The sequence below is a fragment of the Leptonychotes weddellii genome, chromosome 16 (genome assembly GCF_054177405.1).
Source record: "Leptonychotes weddellii isolate Sample4059 chromosome 16, ASM5417740v2, whole genome shotgun sequence".
Taxonomy (NCBI): domain Eukaryota; kingdom Metazoa; phylum Chordata; class Mammalia; order Carnivora; family Phocidae; genus Leptonychotes; species Leptonychotes weddellii.
The window spans coordinates 23,770,784-23,793,243 of NC_138384.1; the positions used below are offsets into that span (position 1 = coordinate 23,770,784).

At 39.4% G+C, this 22,460-nt stretch overlaps 1 protein-coding gene across 7 annotated transcripts in view; it reads left to right on the plus strand.

Annotated features, from left to right (window-relative positions):
- CNOT1 (CCR4-NOT transcription complex subunit 1) overlaps positions 1-22,460 on the plus strand; it is a 95,033-nt gene that overhangs the window by 10,134 nt on the left and 62,439 nt on the right. For all 7 annotated transcript variants that reach the window (XM_081806504.1, XM_031027585.1, XM_006732804.3 and 4 more), the window contains exons 2-10: positions 215-490; positions 16,906-17,013; positions 17,580-17,678; positions 18,058-18,126; positions 18,214-18,268; positions 18,737-18,940; positions 19,040-19,208; positions 21,259-21,385; positions 21,540-21,650. In XM_081806504.1, coding sequence (XP_081662630.1) covers positions 389-490; positions 16,906-17,013; positions 17,580-17,678; positions 18,058-18,126; positions 18,214-18,268; positions 18,737-18,940; positions 19,040-19,208; positions 21,259-21,385; positions 21,540-21,650 — 1,044 coding nt within the window. In that variant the 5' untranslated portion in view covers positions 215-388. The remainder of the gene's footprint in view (positions 1-214; positions 491-16,905; positions 17,014-17,579; positions 17,679-18,057; positions 18,127-18,213; positions 18,269-18,736; positions 18,941-19,039; positions 19,209-21,258; positions 21,386-21,539; positions 21,651-22,460) is intronic.

Below are 22,460 nucleotides of genomic sequence, written 5' to 3' on the forward strand. Positions count from 1 at the left end.
GGGGGGGGGGGGCGTATTTTCTTTTTATACTGGCCCTACCTAATTTTCAGACTTGGCATCCTCTGTAATTAGTGGTTGAGACATACTATTTTTTTTTTTCCTAAGTCCTTAGTGGTATTTCAGGTACTAAGATGGAGAGATGATTGTTTTAACTCTTTTTCCCCTAACAAAAAACTAATTTAAAAGTCTGATTTTTATCCTTTTTTTAAAACAGGTGCCATGTTTCAGAACAGAGTAATACCCCTGGTAAAGAAGAACTGAAGACACTGTACAGACATCAGATATAGGCTAATTACAAAGAAAGCATTAACCTGCCTCTGAGGTGACTAAAGGGGAATAATGGTGATTTTGCGCCGGGCTCGGCCGCCTGCTTCCGCCCCAACCAGCAATGAATCTTGACTCGCTCTCGCTGGCCTTGTCTCAAATCAGCTACCTGGTGGACAATTTAACCAAGAAAAACTACCGAGCCAGCCAGCAGGAAATACAGCATGTGAGTAAACTTAGAAAGCAAGTACCATTAAAGAAATGAGTATGTAGTAGGAAGAATGTTCTCCTCAGCTTTAATTAATAAAAGATTTTATCCTAGTCTTTTTTTAAGGAGTCACAGATTAAAAAAAATTTTTTTTGAAGATTTTATTCATTCACTTGAGACACACAGATACAGAGACAGAGAGCATGAGCAGGTGGAGAGGCAGAGGGAGAGGGAGAAGCAGGCTCCCTGCTGAGCCAGGAGCCCGATGTGGGGCTCGATCCCAGGACCCTGGGATCATGACCCGAGCCGAAGGCAGACGCTTAACCATCTGAGCCACCCAGGCGCCCCAGATTTAAATTTTTCTATAAAAGTTATGAAATACTTGATTTGGTTTAGTCTCATTTTTTTCTCATTTACATTTTAAAATTGAGATATACTTCACAAACTGTAAAACTCACCTTATAAAATGTGTAATTCAGTAGTTTCTAGTAGATTCAGAGTTAATCATCACCATCTAACTCCAGAATGTTTTCATCACCTCAGAAGGAAATACTTGAATCCATTAGCAGTTGCTCTCCCATTTCCTCCTCCAGCTCCTGGCAACCACTGATCTTTCCACTTTTATGGATTTGCCTTTCTGGACATGTCATATAAATGCAGTCATACCAGATGTGGCCTTTTGTGTCTGCCTTCTTTCACTTAGCACAGTGCTTTCAAGATTCATCTGTCCTTTTGGGGCACCTAGGTGGCTCAGTCAGTTAAGTGTTCGACTCTTGATTTTGGCTCAGGTCATGATCTGAGGGTCGTGAGATTGAGCCACTCATTGGGCTCTGTGCTGGGTATGGAGCTTGCTTAAGATTCTCTCCCTCACCCCCCCTCACCACCCCCCCGCTTAAGAAAAAGATTCATCCGTGTTGGAATCTGTGTCAGTACTTCATTTCTTTTTATGAGTAATAATACTACTGTATGAATATTATTTGTTATAATGAACAGTAGTCAGTTCTTTGGATATTCTACAGTTTATCTGTCAGTTGGATATTTAATGTGTTTCCATTTTGTGGCTGTTGTGAGTAGTGTAGCTTTCAACATTTATAAGTTTTTGGATGGATATTTGTTTCCAGTTTTTGGGGTATATACCAAAGAATGGAATTGCTGGGTTATATGGTAACTCTAACTTTCTCAAGAGCTGCCAGATGTTATCCAGATCCACTGGATCACTTTTCATTTCCACAAGTAGTGTATGAGGGTTCCGATTTTTCCTCAACCTCACTAACATTGGTTATTTTATGTCTTTTGTTTATACCCATTCTAGTGGGTGTGAACAGGTAGCTCATTTTTTCGATACTGTAGCTAATGATGAACATCTTTTCATGTGCTTATTTGTGTATCTTTGGAGAACTGTCAGTTCAGATCCTTTGCCCCCCAATTTTTTGCTGACCCCGGAATTTTTATTTATTTTTAAAGATTTTATTTATTCATTTGAGAGAGAGTATGAGCCTGCTCGTGAGCAGGAGGAAGGGCAGCGGGAGAGGGAGAAGCAGACTTCCTGCTGAGCAGGGAGCCCAATGAGGGACTCAATCCCAGGACCCTGAGATCATGATCTGAGGTGAAGACGGACGTTTAACTGACTGAGCCACCCACGTCCTGACCCCCCAATTTTTAAAAATTATTCTCAAGTATAGGTTTGACTTGTAAAGCGTTTCATTCAATCTTTATGAAAGTTAAATAGTATACCTTAGTTGTAGTGATGGTACCCCTTTCTCATTAATAAATGGAGTATCATACTTAAAATTGTATATATTGTTAAATTAAAACTTACTAGTTGTGTGACAATAGGTAACTTCTCTGAACCTTATTTTCTTCATCTGCAAAATAAGGATAAATACAAAATTTGTCTGACATCCTTGTTAGGATTAAATGAAGTTAAGAAGAGCACCTAGTACAGTTCCTGTCATCATTTTTTTTTAAAATGCAAATTGTCCTTTCTCTACATTATAAATTACAATTGTTATATAACGTAAGTAGTACATAAGTACAAGCTTGTAAATGAAATAGGTGCCTAATTATTTGAGCTAAATCTAAGAATTAATTGGGAGCTTTTTTCTCTTTTCCTTGTTTTTGGGGTGTGTGTGTGTAGAGGTTGTAGTTTAATTTTTATTTTATTTATTTGAGAGAGCGAGGGGTAGAGAGCACGAGTTGGGGGGCGAGAGGAAGGGGGAAGGAGAAGCAGATTCTCTTCTGAGCTGGGAGCCCGATGTGAGGGCTCGGTCCCAGAACCCGAAGATCATGACCTGAGCTGAAGGCAGACACTTAACCATTTGAGCCACCCAGGCACCCTAATTTTTTATTTTAAAGATTTTATTTATTTGAGAGAGAGAGAGAGCTCTAGCGGGGTGAGGGGTAGAGGGAGAAGCAGACTCCCCGCTGAGCAGGGAGCCCAGTGCAGGGCTCAATCCCAGGATTCTGGGATCATGACCCAAGCCAAAGGCAGATGCTTAACCGACTGAGCCACAAGGTGCCCCGGGCGCCCTAATTTTATTTTTAAAACATACTATATTGACCTGATTACCCCAGCTACCCAGTTTTTCTCTGCCCACAGGCAACTGATGTTTGCTATTTCTTAACTGTTCTTCCAAAGATACTTTGCACATAAAAAATATTAAAATATCTTTTTTTTTTTTTAAGATTTTATTTATTGGACAGAGAGACAGCAAGAGAGGGAATACAAGCAGGGGGAGTGGGAGAGGGAGAAGCAGGCCTCCCGCGGAGCAGGGAGCCCGATGCGGGGCTCGATCCCAGGACCCTGAGATCATGACCTGAGCCAAAGGCAGACACTTAACCGACTGAAACAGAAACAGGTGTCCCTGTTTTTCTTTTCTTTCTTTCTTTCTTTTAAGATTTTATTTATTTATTTGGGAGAGAGAGTGAGAGAATGAGCAAGAGAGCACAAGCAGGGGGAGTGGCAGAGGGAGAGAGAGAAGCAGACTCCCAGTTGAGCACGGAGCCTGATGTGGGGCTCGATCCCAGGATCCTGAGATCATGACCTGAGCTGCAGGCAGCTGCTTAACGACTAAGCCACCCAGGTGCCTCCCCTGTTTCTTTTTTAACATACCAGTCTGTCTTACAAATTATTCTTGGGGTGCCTGACTGGCTCAGTCAGTAGAGCATCCGATTCTTGATCTCAGGGTCGTGAGTTTGAGCCCAACTGGATGTGGAGCCTAACTTAAAAAAAAAAATTATTCCTTACTCTATACATAAAAAAGTTCCTTCTTTTAAGGCTATATAGGAAACTATTATACGGATGAATCATAATTTGTTTCACTATTGATGGACACTTAGGTTATATACTTTTTTGTTTTTGCTATTGACAGTGCTGTTATAACATTGTTTTTTTATATATGTATGTGTTAGCTTATTTGTAGGATAGGTTCTTTGAAATTCAAGCTTGGGCCACTCTTTTTTCCTTGCTAATGGAAAAGCTCAATTCTTGGAATTAACTCAGTTCCTATTTGATTTTTTTCTTTTCAGGTAGTATTTCATTGTATACAGTACATCGTAATACCAGCTTTGTATGCTTATAGGGTTTATTGCGATTAATGCTGCTTTGATTCATTGTTCTAATACCTTCAGGGGTCCTTTTAGTAGGGAACAAAATCTAACCTCAATCTGAATTTCAGGGCCTTTTAAGTCCTTCTAAATCCTGGAATTCTCTCTTTGAAGAAACAAATTCAGTAACAGCAGTGAAGACTTACCCCTTTTTCCCTTTATTTGGTAAATTCTGAAAGTTGTGTTGGTCAGAGTGTGTCCTAACAATTTTATGCAGCTACTCTTTAAGCATCTGCTGTGTACCACACATTGTTGTTGTTGTTTTTAAGATTTTATTTATTTATTTGAGACAGAGAGAGCCAGCACATGTACGAGCTGGAGGAAGGGCAAAGGGGGAGGGAGAGACATGCAGATTCCATGCTGAGCATGGACCCTGATGCAGGGCTTGATCTCACAACTCTGAGATCATGACCTGAGCTGAAATCAAGAGTTGAATGCTTAACTGAGTGAGCCACCCGGGTGCTCCCCTTCACATCTTAATTTAAAAAGCATGATAAATGGCGTGCCTCAGTCGGTTAAACATTCTGCTCAGGTCAGGATCTTAGGGTGAATTGGAACCCCACTTGGGGCTCTGCACTGGGTGTGGAGCCTGCTTAGGATTCTCTTTCCCTCTCACTTTGCCCCTCCCCAGATTTCATGGGTGTGCACGCACTGTCTCTTAAAAAAAAAAAAAAGGCTCAATAATTTTCTAAACATGTACTATCCAGTTAACACTCACATTTCTTGTTTTGTCTCATCTAAAACATTTTATCGGGGCGCCTGGGTGGCTCAGTCAGTTAAGTATCTGCCTTCAGCTCAGGTCATGATCTCAGGGTCCTGGGATAGAGCCCCGCATCGGGCTCCTTGCTCGGCGGGGAGCCTGCTTCTCCCTCTCCCTCTGCTGTTCCCACCTGCCTGTGCTCTCTTTGTCAAATAAATAAAATCATTAAAAAAAAATTTTTTTTGATCACACTTGGGTTTGAAATAGCCAAATACAATAAACGTTTGTTGCATTGGTCTTTACCAAATCTCTTTTAAAAACTGATTTTTCCTCACTCTTGTTTTTTCTTGTAATTATTTTGTTAAGTCACATTGTCTTTTTTTTTAGATTTTTATTTATTTATTTATTTATTTATTTATTTGACAGCGAGAGAGGGAACACAAGGAGGGGAGAGTGGGAGAGGGAGAAGCAGGCTTCCTGCTGAGCAGGGAGCCCAATGCGGGACTTGATCCCAGGACGCTGGGATCATGACCTGAGCCGAAGGCAGACGCTCAATGACTGAGCCACCCAGGCGCCCAGTCAGATTGTCTTTAGTTACCCACAGTGTGAATTTTGCCATGGTGGTGTTTAACTCATTCTTATGTCGCTTGTATTTTCTGTAAGTTAGTAAATTTAGAAGCGCAATCAGATTAAGATTTTTCCTCCTTTAGGACAGTTTATAGTTAGTGGTGTATACTTTTCATCAGGAGGTTTGCAGTGTCTGGTTGCCTCTACTTTTGCGATTTTTAGCAGGCTTTGTCCATTGACTGGATTCATTAATTTGTTAGGGATTGCAAAATGATGGTACTCTTATTGTCATGCATTCTTTTTTTATTTTTTAACGATTTTTTTTTTAGGATTTTATTTATTTGACAGAGCACAAGCAGGGGGAGCAGCAGGCAGAGAGATGGAGAAGCAGACTCCCCCCTGAGCAAGGAAGCCGATGTGGGGCTCGATCCCAGAACCCTGGGATCATGACCTGAGCTGAAGGCAGACGCATAACCTTCTGAGCCATCCAGGCGTCCCACTGTTACGCGTTGTTGAAATAGTTCTGTAAAGGGAAACTTGCCCTTACCAACTATATGGTTACCTGAGGTACATTGTATATAGGAAGGGCAGGATCAGTGCTTGATTCTTTATTTGCCAGTTTTCATAGTGACTTTTCCTAGCATCTTCCAAACATGACCAATATATGAGGTTTTTAGTATTCTTAGGAACTCATGTATTTTTTTTTTTAAGGTTTATTTTTTTAGAGAGTGAGCGTGTGTGTGTGTACACATGTGGATGGGAGGAGGGGCAGAGGGAGAGGAGAGAATCCCAAGCAGACTCCCCTCTGAGTGCAGAGCTTCATGTGGGCTCCATGCCACGACCCCGAGATGATGACCTGAGCCGAAATCAAGAGTCAGTCACTCAACAGACTGAACCACCCAGGTGCCCCAGGAACTCATGTATTTTTAACATATTTGATATATTTGAGTCAATTGAAAAGTATTACTGATGACACTCTTTGGCCAGTGAATGTTTATTCTTGTTGGCTTTGGAGTCCTTTGTACCCCTATTTATTTTATGTTATTTTGGTAGTCATCATACAGTACATCATTAGTTTTTTTTTTTTTTTTTTTTTTTTAAGATTTTATGTATTTTTTTGACAAAGAGAGACACAGCGAGAGAGGGAACACAAGCAGGGGGAGAGGGAGAGGGAGAAGCAGGCTCCCCACGGAGCAGGGAGCCCAATGCGGGGCTCGATCCCAGGACCTTGGGATCATGACCTGAGCCGAAGGCAGACACTTAATGACTGAGCTGCCCAGGTGCCCCCAGTACATCATTAGTTTTTGATGTAGTGTTCCATGATTCATTGTTTGTGCATAACACTCAGTGCTCCATGCAATATGTGCCCTCCTTAATACCCATCACCGGGCTAACCCATCCTCCCACCCCCTGCCCCTATTTTTGTAGTATTTATAGTCCTTGATGTCATTTCAGAAACACTGGAAACTAAAATATTGTAGATTCATCTTGTGTATTTTTTACTTACCACCTGGTATTAGCTTGGTTTTATTTTAGTGGGAAATGGTATATGGAGATCATCTCTCAAGTTAAAAAGTGATTCAAGAAGAGAGCTTAGGTGATGCAAACAAACTTTATTTAATACTTCATTAACTGAACAGTCCCCTTTAGGAGAACTGCAAAGTGGGGCAGAAGGCAAGAAGCTATTTTTATAGAATAACAAATAAAAAAGAAGAGACAAATGTAAAACATTTGGTTGGCGCCACATAGTCAACCTTGTTTAAGGTGAGAAGGCCCAGAGTTGGCTTGGCCTTTGGGTTCACCTAAATATGCTGCATTTCTGGTCAAATGGAGCGTTTACAAGGACTCGAAAGTTATCTAAGTTTTGGTTTGCTGATACGGCATCCTGGGCAGGAATGGCACCATTTTGGGCCTAGAAAGTTATTTCAACACTTGTATTGCTTACTGATGATCAGTTGTTCATTATTAGGCCTTTCAGTGGACAGAGGTAAAGAGAAAATACACCATGAATTCATACTGATACTACTGATATTCCCAATTTATCTTCAGTTCATGATCTGAAATCTCTGTTTTTCCCCATGCACAAAATCCTAGTTTTCAGTGATTAAAAAAATCATTTATTCTGTTCCACACTGCACAATCAAGAGTTTCAGACTAACAGTCCTGACACTGTTAACAGCACTATGGTTATGGAAAATAGTTTACTTTTTTGGGAGGTAGGGTGGAAGGGGAACCCTTAGGGTATCGCAGAGGTATCCCTAGGCATATCTCAAAGATAATGTGAGTTTGGTTCCAGACCATTGCAATAAAGTGAGTCAAGTGAAATTTAAAAGTCCCATTTATACTGTAGTATAGCTTGTTAAGTATGTAATATCATTATGTCTAAAAAGTGTACATACCTCCATTAAAAAATACTTTATTGCTAAAACATGTTAACCATCATATAAGCTTTCAGCAAAGTTAATTTTTTTGCCGGTGGAAGGCCTTGCCTTCTGTCGATGGCTGCTGACTAGCCAGGGTGGTGGTTGCTGAAAGGTTGGAGTGGCTGTGGCAGTTTTTAACATAAGACAACAGTGAAGTTTGCCACATTGATTGATTCTTCCTTTCATGAATGATTTCTCTGTAGCATGTGACGTTCTTTGATGGCATTTTACCCACAGTAGAACTTATTTCAAAATTGGAGTCAGTCCTAGGCCACCTTGGTGGCTGGCTCAGTTGGTGGAGCGTCCAACTCTTGATTTTGGCTCAGGTCATAAACTCTTAGGTTCGTAAGATGGAGCCCCACATTGCACTCTGTGCTCAGCGTGGAGTCTGCTGTTCGTTTTCCTTTGCTTCTCCTCCTGCTTGTGTATGCTTTCTCTCTCAAATAAGTACATAAATAAAATCTTAAAAATATTTTAGCCCTCTCAAATCCTTCTGCTGCTTTATCAGCTAAGTTAATGTAGTATTCTAAACTTTGTTGTCATTCAGTATCTTCACCAGGAGTAAATTCCATCTCAAGAAAATTTCTTTGCTCATTCAAAAGAATCAACTCTTCATCTGTTAAAGTTTTATCATGAGATTGCAGCAATTAAGTTACATCATCAGGCTCCACTTCCAGTTCTGGTTCTCTTGCTATTTCTACCACATCTGCAGTTACTTCTTCCACTGAAGCTTTCAACAACCCTGAAGTAATCCTTGAGGGTTGGAATCATCTTCCATTAACTCCTGTTAATGTTGATATTTTGACCTCTTCCCATGAATCATGAATGTTCTTCTTGGATGGCATCTAGAATGGTAAATCCTTCCCAGAAGGTTTTCAGTTTACTTTGCCCAGATCCATTAAAGATACTGCTACCTGTGGTGGCTCTAGCTTTTTTTTTTTTTTTTTTTTAAAGATTTTATTTATTTATTTGACAGAGAGAGACACAGTGAGAGAGGAACACAAGCAGGGGGAGTGGAAGAGGGAGAGGCAGGCCTCCCGCTGAGCGGGGAGCCCGATGTGGGGCTTGATCCCAGGACCCCGGGATCATGACCTCAGCCGAAGGCAGGCGCCCAACGACTGAGCCACCCAGGTGCCCCAAGAAACGTATTTCTTAAATAGTAAGCCTGGAAAGTCGGAATGACTACTTGATCCATGGGCTGCAGAATTGATATTGTGTTAGCAGACATGAAAACAACATTAATCTTGCTATACATCTTCATCATAGCTCTTGGGTAACTGAGCATTGTCAAGGATCAGTAATATTTTGAAAGAAGTCTCTTTCTGAATAGTATGTCTCAACAGTTAGCTTCAAATATTCAGTAAACCACGTTGTAAACAAATGTGTTGTCCTCCAGGGTTTTGTTCCATTTAGAGTGCACAGGCAGGGTCAGTTTAGCATAATTTATAAGAGCCCTAGGATTTTCAGAATGGTAAGTGAACTTAGGCTTCAACTTACAGTCACTTGCTGCATTAGTCCCTAACAAGAGTGTCAGCCTGTCCTTTGAAGCAGGCATTGACGTCTCTCTAGCTGTGGAAGTCCTAAATGGCATCTCTTCTAATAGAAGTCTGTTTCCATCTGCATTGAAAATCTGTTTACTGTAGCCGCCTTCATTATCAGGCCAGATCTTCTGAATAACTTGTAGCTTCTACATCAGCCTTTACTTCACTTTGTACTTTTATGGAGACTGCTTCTTTCCTTAAACTTCATGAGCCAACCTCTGCTAGCTTCACATTTTTCTTCTGCAGCTTCCTCACCTAACTTAGGCTTTATACAATTGAAGACAGGTTAGGGCCTTGCTCTCTGTTAGGCTTTGGCTTAAGGGAATGTTGTGGCTGGTTTGATCTATGTAGACCACAAAAACTTTCTCCATACCAGCAATAGGACTCTTCTGCTTTCTTATTATCATTTGTGTGTTCACTGGAGTAACACTTTTAATTTACTTTAAGAAATTTTTTGTTTGCATTTACACCTTGGCTGACTTAGGCACAAGAGGACTAGTTTTGGCCTGTTTGACTTTCAACATGCCTTTCTCAACTAACCTTAATCATTTCTTTTTATTTCAAGTGAGATAAGTTTCGTTCTTCAACTCTTAGGAGGCCTGGTCTGATTTCAATATTGCTGTGTCTCAGGTAATAGAGGGAAAGTTTGGGGGAGCAGCCAGTTGATGGAGTAATCACAACACATGACCTTTATTATGTTTGCCGTCTTATATGGGCGTAGTTCATGGTGCCCCGAAACAAATACAATCGTAACATCAAAGATCACTGATCACAGATTAGCATAAGAAATATAATGGGAAGGGGCGCCTGGGTGTTAAACATCTGCCTTCGGCTCAGGTCGTGATCTCAGGGTCCTGGGATCGAGCCCCACGTCGGGCTCCCTGCTCAGCGGGAAGCCTGCTTGTCCCTCTCCCTCTCTCTCTCCCACTCCCCCTGCTTGTGTTCCCTCTCTTACTGTGTCTCTCTCTGTCAAATAAATAAATAGAATCTTGGGGCACCTGGGTGGCTCAGTTGTTAAGTGTCTGCCTTCGGCTCAGGTCATGATCCCAGGGTCCTGGGATCGAGCCCCACATGGGGCTCCCTGCTCAGCGGGAAGCCTGCTTCTTCCTCTCCCACTCCCCCTGCTTGTGTTCCCTCTCTTGCTTTGTCTCTGTCAAATAAATAAAATCTTAAAAAAATAAATAAAATCTTTAAAAAATATATAATGGGAAAATTTGAAATAATTGTGAGAATTACCAAAATGTGACACACAGACAAGAAATAAGCAAGTGCTTTTGCAGAAATGGCACTGATACGCAGTTGCCACAGATCTTCAGTTTGAACAACAAAAAACATTACCTGCAAAGTGCAGTAAAGTGAAGTGCAATAAAATGAGATATGGCTATGTATCTCACTAGAGATGTACCATCAAATTAATGTATTAAAGTTATTTAGAGTAGTTCTTGGCATAGTTATACCACCAACTGGATATAGCTTTGGCTTCATTGTTTTCGTATTATTTTCAGTATTTAGGGAATACTTTCTTAATTTAATTTTGCTTGGTAATTAGGTAAAGTTTTTGTGCCCAAAGTTAAATCTGTAAAACAACTTTTATTCAAAAAGCAATTTAGTTTTTTTTTTAATTATGTTATGTTAATCACATCATTAGAAATGTGGTTTCTGGTTGTTGCTTTTTAAAGTAGTTGATCTAGGTTTCTAAATGGATAGTCTCTTTTAATGGCACATCTTGCCCCAGATTCATCACTTGAATAAAGGATAATGATATATGTTTTGGGACATTTATCAGTCCTAGACATTTTTATTTCTGGAATTACCAGTCTCAGATAGAATTCTGATGATTTGGTCTGTCATTTGAGGTGGTGGTAATGAGCTATCTTCCTTTTCTCTCTGGACGACTTTTTTCAAGAGTATGTTTCAGAGAGAGAGAGAGATGGGGGAGAAGGAACACAAGCAGGGGGAGCGGGAGAGGGAGAAGCAGGCTTCCTGCTGAGCAGGGAGCCCGATGCGGGGCTCGATCCCAGGACCTTGGGATCATAACCGGAGCCGAAGGCAGACTATTAACAACAGAGCCACCCAGATGCCCCTTTCAAGAGTATGTTTTATTGGAAATGGAAATTAAAAAGTTTTTTGTTATTCAAGAACAGAAAAAAGTTGGGGCGCCTGGGTGGCTCAGTTGGTTGGGCGGCTGCCTTCGGCTCAGGTCATGCCTGGAGTCCCGGGATTGAGTCCCGCATCGGGCTCCCTGCTCGGTGGGGAGTCTGTTTCTCCCTCTGACCCTCCCGCCTCTCAAATAAATAAATAAAATCTTTAAAAAAAAAGTACTAAAGTTCCACCATCTTCTACTTAGAAGTTTGAAAGTTTTGTCCTTTAAATTATTTTCATGTCAGAACTACTCTGTATATTTGCTGCACAGTTTTATCATGTTTTTTCAATATAGTAAACTTTTTAAAGATTTTATTTTTCATTTATTTGGGAGCGAGAGCACAAGAGGGAGAAGCAGACTCCCTGCTGAGGAGGGAGCCCGATGCGCAGTCTATGTCTAGTCGCTTAACCAACTGAGCCACCCAGGCGCCCCAGTAAACTGTTTCAGATAAATGCACTATTTTTTATAAAGTAACCCAAAGTATTCATACGGATAATATAATAAAAATAGAATCAATATTTTTAAGAGTTAAAATTGTTTAACAAGTATGAAAAATATCACGATGCTTCATTAGTTCTATAGAGTATATTAGAGTCTAAAACTGTGATCATTTAATGTAGAGAGTTACTGCCTTCAATTTAAATTTTAAAAATCTGGTAGTTTTTTTTGAAGTGGGGGAGTGGTAGAGGGAGAGGGAGAGAATCTTAAGCAAGCTTCATGCACAGTGCAGAGCCAACTCAGGGCTCAAGGCTCTATCTCATAACCTTGAGATCATGACTTGAGCTTAACCAACTGAGCCACCTAGGCGCCCCCAAATTTGGTACCTTATAATTGTGTAAAATCTTGGGCTTTTTGTTGTTGTTGCAGGCACAAATCATCAGAAAACTACTGGTTTATCAATATTCCACCCAAGGAAAGATTTAACAAGGATTAATAGAAAGGGATTCTCACTATGGAAGTTAGTTGACTACCTCGTAAGATTAATCATTACCATTTGTGGACAGCCTTACTAGGAATTTCCTTAAAATGAGCTAAAATAAATGTTTGAGGCTCTTTTTCTGTATAAGATTTATTATTTCATGTAATTACCCTTCACACAATTAAGTCTTTAATTCTTTCTCATGTGTTCTCTAGGGCAAATAGTGCCCCATTTTTCTAACCATTTCACATGATTTTCTGAATCTCTACCATTGTAAATGCACTATTTGTTAATGTCCCTCTTAATATGTGACTTCTAGATGAGAATTTGTTACTCTAGCCACAGATCAGATCATTATAGAAGTATTATAGATTGCATTTGATACAGTTAATTTATTTTTAATGTAGCCTAAAGATTTTATTATCAGATTGTAATGTACTCAACTAAAACTTTGAATAATTTTACTGGTCTCCCCTGTCCAATGGGTGGAATGGTTTAAATTTTAAGTGAAAATGCATGGGGCTTGATCTTGTGGGATCAAGGTTTTATTTCAACATCTTTGCAATCCAAGATCATGCTTTTATTTTTTTAAAGATTTTTTTATTTATTTGACAGAGACACAGCGAGAGAGGGAACACAAGTAGGGGGAGTGGGGGAGGGAGAAGCAGGCTTCCCGCAGAGCAGGGAGCCCAATGGGGGGCTCTATCCCAGGACCCTGGGATCATGATCCAAGCTGAAGGCAGACGCTTAACGACTGAGCCACCCAGGCGCCCCCAAGATCATGCTTTTAAAATAGCACTTCTGTTTTAGAAAACAAAACAGTTGCTTCTAGTGAAGGGCAGCATAGTATCACTGAATGAATATTCTATTCACCTAACAGTTAAAAAAAAAAAACCAAAAAACACAGATTCTGATCCTACCACTACCCTGTAAGTTATGTGTGACATTTTTTAGTCATTGCAACCTGGACTTTCTTTTTTTTAAGATTTTATTTATTTATTCATGAGAGACAGAGAGAGGCAGAGGGAGAAGCAGGCTCCCAAGGAGCAGAGAGCCCGATGCGGGACTCGATCCCAGGACCCTGGGATTATGACCTGAGCCAAAGGCAGACGCTTAACCATCTGAGCCACCCAGGTGCCCATAAGATTGGCTGTAAAAGTAATTGTAAAATTATGTAATATTGTAGAAGTAAATGTGAAGGATAAGAAGGGAGGTTTGTAAAATATTCCTTTTCAAGTTAAAACAAAAACTTAAAACATTTTTTTTTTAAAGATTTTATTTATGTATTTGACAGAGACACAGTGAGCGCGGGAACACAAGCAAGGGGGAGTGGGAAGGGAGAAGCAGGCCTCCCACTGAGCAGGGAGCCCGTTGCGGGGCTGGATCCCAGGACCCTGGGATCATGACCTGAGCCGAAGGCAGATGCTTAACAACTGAGCCACCCACGCGCCCCAACATTTTTTTGTTTTTTAAAGATTTTATTTGAGAGAGAGCGTGTGCGAGCAGGGAGGGGCAGAGGAGGAGGCAGAAAGAATCTGAAGCAAAGTCCACACTGAGTGCAGAGCCTGACGTGGGGCTCAATCCCACAACCTTGAGATCATGACCCAAGCTGAAACCAGGAGTCTGACGCTTAACTGACTGAGCCACCCAGGCGCCCCTGTTTTGTTTGTTTGTTTGGTCATTGATAGTGTAGTGGAATATCTCTTCCAGTTTTTAGATTGGTGTAACAGCAACAGATAAGTCAGTAGGTTCCTTAACTGTGATCTAGGGTCTTGATTCCCTGTGACCTTTTTTTTTGGTTATTAAATGTATTTAGATACTATTTACTTTTTGCCTCAAATGATCTTTCCTCAAGCTCTATCTGTGGTGGTTGTCACCTCAGTATTTTAAGTCTCAGCTTATATGTTACATTATTAGGAAGGCCTTTCTGATGCACCATTCTCCTCTCCTATCCATATTACATAACCTTGTTTTGTTTTTTTAAATGACAGTTAATATTATCAGAAATTCTTCATACTTTTTTCCCCTGTGAGAACATACTTCGTGAGAGCTACAGAGCCCATTGGTTTCTCTTGCTGTATTGAATAGTATCTAGTATGTACTCAAATATTTGTTAAGCCAGATACTCTTTTTTTTTTTTTCTTCCTAAAGATTTTATTTATTTATTTATTTGACAGAGGGAGAGAGAGAGCAAGCACACACGCACAAGTAGGCAGAGCGCCAGGGAGAGGGAGGAGGCTCCCTGCTGAGCGGAGATTCCCGATGCAGGGCTCAATCCCAGGACCCTGGGATCATGACCTGAGCCAAAGGCAGACACTTAACTGAGCCACCCAGGGACCCCAAAGCCAAATATTCTTGTTCATTTGAGGGAGAGGTCCATTTGGTTGGAACATAAGTAATTTTATTCCTAATTAATTGGAATTGCCTCTTTAAGATGTTTTTAGCATTCTGGGTGATAGGAAAAAATAATCTGTTTTTACAGGACTTAAGGAACTGTAAGAACCCATAGAAACAATATATTGTGAGTAGGTTCACAGTAATTTTTAGAGATGCAGAGGTTCTTATTTAATTATCTGATTTTATTGATTTTTAACTTTAAGATGTCTGTGGGACAGTGTAAAAATTGGTCTTATTTAACCCCCTGCATTTTCTGCGTGGGGAAAACTGAAACTGAAATAACTTAGCCAGGTACCACATAATCATGATTCAGTGGAAAGTGCATAGGCTTTGGAGTTGGGCTGTAAATTCTGATTTCTCAGCTCATCCACTCTGGGATTTAAGGCTTGTGTAGTCTGATAGAAGTGTTCATCTCTTCATCTATAAAATTGCAGTAAATTTTGCAGAGTTGTTGAAGATTAAACCAAAGAATCTCAGGATCATACTTAGCCTAAAATGTAAGAAAATATTGTTTGTATTTTTAAAAAGCATTTAATAAACAAATGATTACTTATTGTGTGCTAAGCTTTTTTCTAGGTGCGAAGAAGTGAGCACAACTACTCAAATTCCCTCTCTTATGCAACTTAAAGTCTAGTGAGGGACATAGAAAATAAATTACCAGGTGGTCATAAGCTCTATGGGGAAAAGTAAAGCAGGGTGAAGGGGTGATGATGGGACTGGTCATGTAGTTATGAAAGGAACTGAGAGAACAGCCCATGTGTAGATAACTGAAGCTTTCTAATTAGAATAACAAGTACAAACATTGGTAAATTTGAGAAACAGTAAGAAACTAATGGAGCTTGAGGGCAGCATCTAAAGTACTGAAATCAGACGGGTTTTTTTTTATTTTTATTTTTTAATTTTTTTTTTTAAAGATTTTATTTATTTATATGACAGAGAGAGACAGCGAGAACAGGAACACAAGCAGGGGGAGTGGGAGAGGGAGAAGCAGGCTTCCCGCTGAGCAGGGAGCCCGATGTGGGACTCTATCCCAGGACCCTGGGATCATGACCTGAGCCGAAGGCAGACGCTTAACGACTGAGCCACCAGGCGCCCCAGACGTTTTTTTAATTTTTATTTATTTATTTATTTATTTATTTTTTTTTTAAAGATTTTATTTATTTATTTGAGAGAGAGAGAGAGCACAAGAGGGGGGAGCCGGAGAGGGAGAAGCAGACTCCCTGCCAAGCAGGGAGCCCGATGTGGGACTCGATCCCGGGACTCCAGGATCATGACCTGAGCCGAAGGCAGTCGCTTAACCAACTGAGCCACCCAGGCGCCCCGTTTTTTTTAATTTTTGTGTATTTATCTTTTTTTAAGTAAGCTCCACACCCGGTGTGTAGCCAAATTCGAGGCTTGAACTCAAAACCCTGAGATCAAGACCTGAGCTGAGATCACTGAGCCACCCTGTGTCCCCAGACTGGTTTTTTAGGGAGTTGCCTTGTAGGCTATTGGAAAGAGTTACAGTTGTGTTAGAGAGATTTCAAGTTAAATTTTTAGGGCATAAATAATGCATAGAAAAAGTGATATTTTCATAACTCCAGTTACAGAATTGTTGCGTTATAACTTAAAAAAAAAAAAAAGAAAAACTCTGCATTCTTACTACATGTCATTTATGCTACTTGGTGTTTTGGTTTAGATATTGACCAAAGTACACACAGTTATTTATATGGACTAATTAATTTCTTCTATATTTTCCTGCCAGTGACTGTAGGAAGCATTTAAAAAACACATAATTGGGGCGCCTGGGTGGCTCAGTTGGTTAAGCGACTGCCTTTGGCTCAGGTCATGATCCTGGAGTCCCGGGATCGAGTCCCGCATCGGGCTCCCTGCTCAGCAGGGGGTCTGCTTCTCCCTCTTCCCTCTCGTGCTCTCTGTCTCTCATTCTCTCTCTCTCAAATAAATAAATAAAATCTTTAAAAAAAATAAAAATAAAAATAAAAAACACATAATTATAAAATACGTGTATGTCTATTTCATTAATTCCTATAACTCTTATTCAAAATGAACAATTAATGTAATTTGGGATTTTGCCTAGAGATTTTTTTTTTAATCCTTCTTAATGGCGTCTACAAATTCATATTTTTGGTCTTTCTAGATTGTGAATCGGCACGGTCCTGAGGCAGACAGGCATTTATTACGCTGCCTATTTTCGCATGTGGATTTCAGTGGCGATGGTAAAAGCAGTGGCAAAGATTTTCATCAGGTATTGGGGCTTACAGAGTTTATGTTTACTTAGATCTAGTTGTTTAGTGAATTGCATTTTGGGCATTGTGTAGCAAATACACCTACAGAACATCCAGAGATAATGTTACCTGAACGGCTAGAAGGTGTTGGGACTTGTCCTTTTTTTTTTTGTCCTTCCCTTCTCCTGCCTGGCTGCAGACCATTAATAGCTACCTAGGTCAGGCTTAGATTGCTGGGAATCAGACCTGCCTGCAGGAAGCAGGAATGTGGGGGAAGTCTTGCTTGACAAGTAAGGCAGAGAGGGGATCTCTTTTTCTAGAAAGAATTTCTTTGGCTTAATTTTCAGTCTGGTAGTAGTTTGTCATTATATTGTTCTTTATAGTTATCTTGTCAAGGGAAACTATTCTGTAGAGGTGTTGGTGTTAACTTACTGCTAGTAGACTCTAAGTATTTTAAATGGGATTTTTAAAGAGGTAATTTTGATAATGTATAGAAACAATATACAATTAGTGTTCTGAGCACCTCTGTGTCTGTTTGTGAAGATGAATGTTAGTGCTAATGAAGATTCACTTTTTATTTTTAAAGACTCAGTTTCTGATTCAGGAGTGTGCGTCGCTGATTACAAAGCCAAATTTTATCTCGACGCTGTCCTATGCCATTGATAATCCATTGCACTATCAGAAGGTTGGTATTGCTTTTATCTTTATTAGTCCTAAGAACGTGACTTTCTAAAAAGGCCTTAAACCTTGATCTCATAATGACAGGTCTTAATTTAAAAATTGTAGTAGTTACTTTGGGGTTTTTTAGTTTTCTAGCAAAATCAAGACAGTTAGTTTGATAATAAGTAGAAACTTACTAAAACCAGATCATGTGAAGGCTTAAGATTGTCAGTTCACAGTCCTAGGACATGAGGTATTGTTTCTCTCATGACTACAGATCTGTCACTTCTGTGTAGCACCATAATTGGGTGAATAGATATGTTTATAAAACTTCTTGAAAATTGTAAGTTCTTTTTTTTTTTTTAAGTTCTTCTTGTTTTAAAATAAAGTTTGGTTTGTTTCAGAGTTTAAAGCCTGCACCCCACTTATTTGCCCAGCTGAGTAAAGTTCTCAAGTTAAGCAAAGTACAAGAGGTAAGTGGTTTAAGAAGAGAGATAGGCAAAATTGGAATTACAAACAGTTACTTGACTCTTTGATCAATCTAACCCCTCTTGTTTCAGGTAATTTTTGGCCTTGCCCTCTTAAATTCTTCCAGCTCAGATCTCAGAGGTTTTGGTAAGTTCTTTTTTTCTTAAAGATCCTGTAGTGAAGTTATTTCTTTAAAATCCACGAGTTTTTGAATCTTGAGGCTCCATAGATTAGAGAGTAAGATAATCTAAGATTATTTTCTTTTGGTCTGTCTTATGAATGTATGTATGGTAAAAACATTATAAAACTTACCTTCATAACCATATTTAAGTGTATAGTTTAGTAGTGTTAACTGTATTCACATTGTGTAAGAGATGTCTGAAACTTCTTCATTTTGCAAAACTAAAACACTGTACCCACTGAACAACTCTCCATCCCACCCGGTCCCTGGCAATTGGCCTCTTATTTTATACCTGCCGACTACAGCTGTGAAAACATTAAGAGGGTGAGGGGTGAGTTGGTGAATGAGAATGATGGTCATCTGTGTTCTGATGGGACTTTTTACCTATTGTGGTGCAATAATAACTTGTGGTTTTTGGTTTACCTGACTTCCAGCTGCCCAGTTTATCAAACAGAAGCTTCCTGATCTTCTGCGTTCATACATTGACGCAGACGTCAGTGGAAATCAAGAAGGTGGCTTCCAAGATATAGCAATAGAGGTCCTACATCTCCTCCTCTCCCATCTCCTCTTTGGGCAGAAGGGAGCCTTTGGAGTTGGACAGGAACAAATAGACGCTTTTCTTAAGACGCTGCGCAGAGGTAAAGGAGTGTCTGTTGCCTACAAAAGATGATTTCTTTGGATGAACACAAACACACTTTAATCAGTATAGCAGTTGTAATCTTCTTTTTCTCCTTCAGATTTTCCCCAGGAACGCTGTCCCGTGGTGCTTGCACCACTTTTATACCCTGAAAAACGGGACATTCTAATGGACAGGATCCTGCCTGATTCCGGAGGGGTAGCTAAAACCATGATGGAGAGCTCCTTGGCTGATTTTATGCAGGAAGTAGGCTATGGCTTTTGTTCAAGGTTGGTAGTAAAACATAACTAAACTTCTGATAACTCTCGTGCCACATATGATGTAATTCTTTAAGGCAAGTTCCTAAGATTAGTTAATGTGCCATCATCTTTGCCTCTGAGAAGTATTGCTTCTAAAGTTTTGCTTCTAAATTTAATTTTCCACATACAGGCATACCTCATTTTATATGCTTCACTTTATTGTGCTTCACAGATATTGCACTTTTTTCCCAAACTGAAGTTTGTGGCAACTCCATGTCAGGCAGGTCTGTTGGCACCATTTTTCCAGCAGCATTTGCTTATTGCTTTGTGTCACATTTTGACATTTCTCACAATATTTCAAACTTTTTCATTACTGTGTTTGTTAATGGTGATCTGTCATCAGTGATTACAACTCACCGAAAGCTCAGATGACGGCTAGCAATTTTTAGCGAAAAAGTAGTTTTTAATTCAGGTATGTACAATAATGCTATTGCACATGCAGTAGACCTACAGTATAGTGTAAACATAACTTACTTACGCCAGGAAATGAAAAAGTTGATTTGATTTATTGTGGTCATCTGGAACTAACTAATCCCACAAAAATCTCCCAGGTTTGCCTGTATTAGTTTTGGTTACAGGTATAAATACTCCAGTGGCTAAATTTTTATTTCCTTCTCCTACCCTAGTTTCTTAAATTTAGAAATCAGAGGTTCCTAGTCTAGTTGCCAGGATAGACAGTTTTAGCTTTTGGAGGAAAGGGAGAGCATTGATGCAAGTGTTTATGGAAATTGTATCAATTCCTACCTGACGTGTTTGATTTTCTCTAACCTCGCTGTACCTTCAAATCCCCACTGTGCCTTCATTTTCTACAACTTTCCTTTTTTCCTTGTTTAACATAGCTGCCTCTTGAATGTTTTTCTCTCTTGTTAGGGACACCAAAGGAAATAACTTTCACCCTGTTAGTAGCACTTATGACTGTGATAAAATGGATTATCAGTATTTTCTTGAGAGTTAATTAAAGGTATTAATGCGTTCTGCTTTGACTTTAAGTGTAACTTTTTTTTTTTTTTTTTTAAAGATTTTATTTATTTGAGAGAGAGAGAATGAGAGACAGAGAGCATGAGAGGGAGGAGGGTCAGAGGGAGAAGCAGACTCCCCGCTGAGCAGGGAGCCTGATGCGGGACTCGATCCCGGGACTCCAGGATCATGACCTGAGCCGAAGGCAGTCGCTCAACCAACTGAGCCACCCAGGCGCCCCTAAGTGTAACTTTTAATGTTTTTCAGACTCTTCATAGAAACCTAATTTCCAGTTATTTTTGAAAGTATATTTGTTGGGTGTGAAATTGTGCCTGGCATAAAACTTTGTTTAGTTAAACTTTCAAGGAGCAAAGTAGAAGAGTTAGGATACATTTTCAAGGCTTTGTACATACCAGAATAATCAAACTCACCTTTAGTATCAGCATTTCATTTTATTTTTATATATATATATATATATAGTGGGGGGAGGAGGGTCAGAGGGAGAGAGAATCTTAATTTCCACACAGGGCTTTGTGTCATGACCTTGAGATCATGTCGTGAGCTGAAATCTGGAGTCGATATTTAACCAGCTGAGCCTCCTAGGTGCCCTAAGTATCAGTATTTTAATTTTGATTCATATTGAGGATGGAGGAATTTAATTTTGTTTTAGTGAAAGATAATCATTACTCTTGGCTCGAATTTTCTTCCATTGATCTTCTAAACTTTTTCCATTTTCTTTTTTTCCTCCATTTTTATTGAGCAATTAATTGATATACATCACTGTACAAGTTCAAGCATATAGCATGATGGTTTGATTTACATATATGGTTTGATTTACGTATATTATGAAGTGATTACCATAAGCGATTAGGCTAATACCCATCTTCTCATACAGATACAGTGAAAAGGAAAAGTTTTCCCATATTTTTAGTTAAGTAGGTGCTTTTTATATTCCTAGCTATATAAAATAACATGGAATGAAGCTTATATTAGTAAAAATCTAAGGACTTAACCTTGGTATTGAAGGTGGTAGCGTTTTCCTGAGGTTTAATTTCTGTTTCAGTATTGAAGAATGTCGCAATATAATCATGCAGTTTGGTGTTCGGGAGGTCACAGCTGCCCAGGTTGCCAGGGTTTTGGGGATGATGGCTCGAACTCATTCAGGATTGACAGATGGAATTCCATTACAGGTAAATATAGAAATCAGCTATTTTACAATGTGAATTAATATCCTGGACCTCCTTTATTTTATTTATTAAATTACAGTATGATTGATTGTTCTACCAACCATAGCTGAACACATTAAGTATTTGGGTTTGTTTAATTCAAATTTTACTTGTACAGAGTATCTCTGCTCCTGGCAGTGGGATCTGGAGTGATGGAAAAGATAAGAGTGATGGAGCACAGGCACACACATGGAATGTAGAAGTCTTGATTGATGTTCTCAAGGAACTGGTGAGTACATGTAACCATGATTTTACATTCATGATGTTAATATGATAGAGCCTAAAGAAAGCAAATTTTAATAAATAAAATGCTCAGCTGAATGAGAGCAGCAATGTTTTGGGGTTCCCGACTTCATTGGCTCTAAAGTAATGAACTTTACAAGGTGATTATGTTCTGGAGATGGTTCATAATCAAATACCAGTTTTGTTCATTAGGACTTGTTGCTGTGCAATTCTCAGTGGCACTGCTGAGGTGATTTGGTGGAATCCTGGTGTGTGGTTATTTTGGAGGAACAAATTTAGTGCACAGTAATGATTGTTTAAAGAATTACTGAGAAGGGAGGCCTTCTGAATATTTTATGGAAAGTGCAACAACAATTCTGCTATCTTATGGTGGATAAGGATAATAAAATGCATACTTCTCTTACTACTTCCACTTCTAAAATATCCACAAACTAAATAATTTGCCCCCAGATAAACAAAGTACCTCTCCTAAAATGTTAAAATGCTTAAATAAAACATGTAGGAATGAAACCTTGAGAATTTAAAAGGGAGTGATAAAGTGTAGTCAGTGGGAGAATAGTGGAGTTAGGATATATGTAATATCTTCAGTCTCATCCATAAAATGGCAAGGAACAAAATACAACTTTGAAGACTATGTATACATATGTATAACAATAATATTCCTTATCAGGTGTCAGGACATTTATCCTAATTCTCATTTTTAGTTTTCTGTGTTTGTAATTTATCGGTATAATTGGGTTACAGTTGTTTATATGACATTCTTTTTTTTTTTAATGTACTAAGTTCTTTTTTTTAA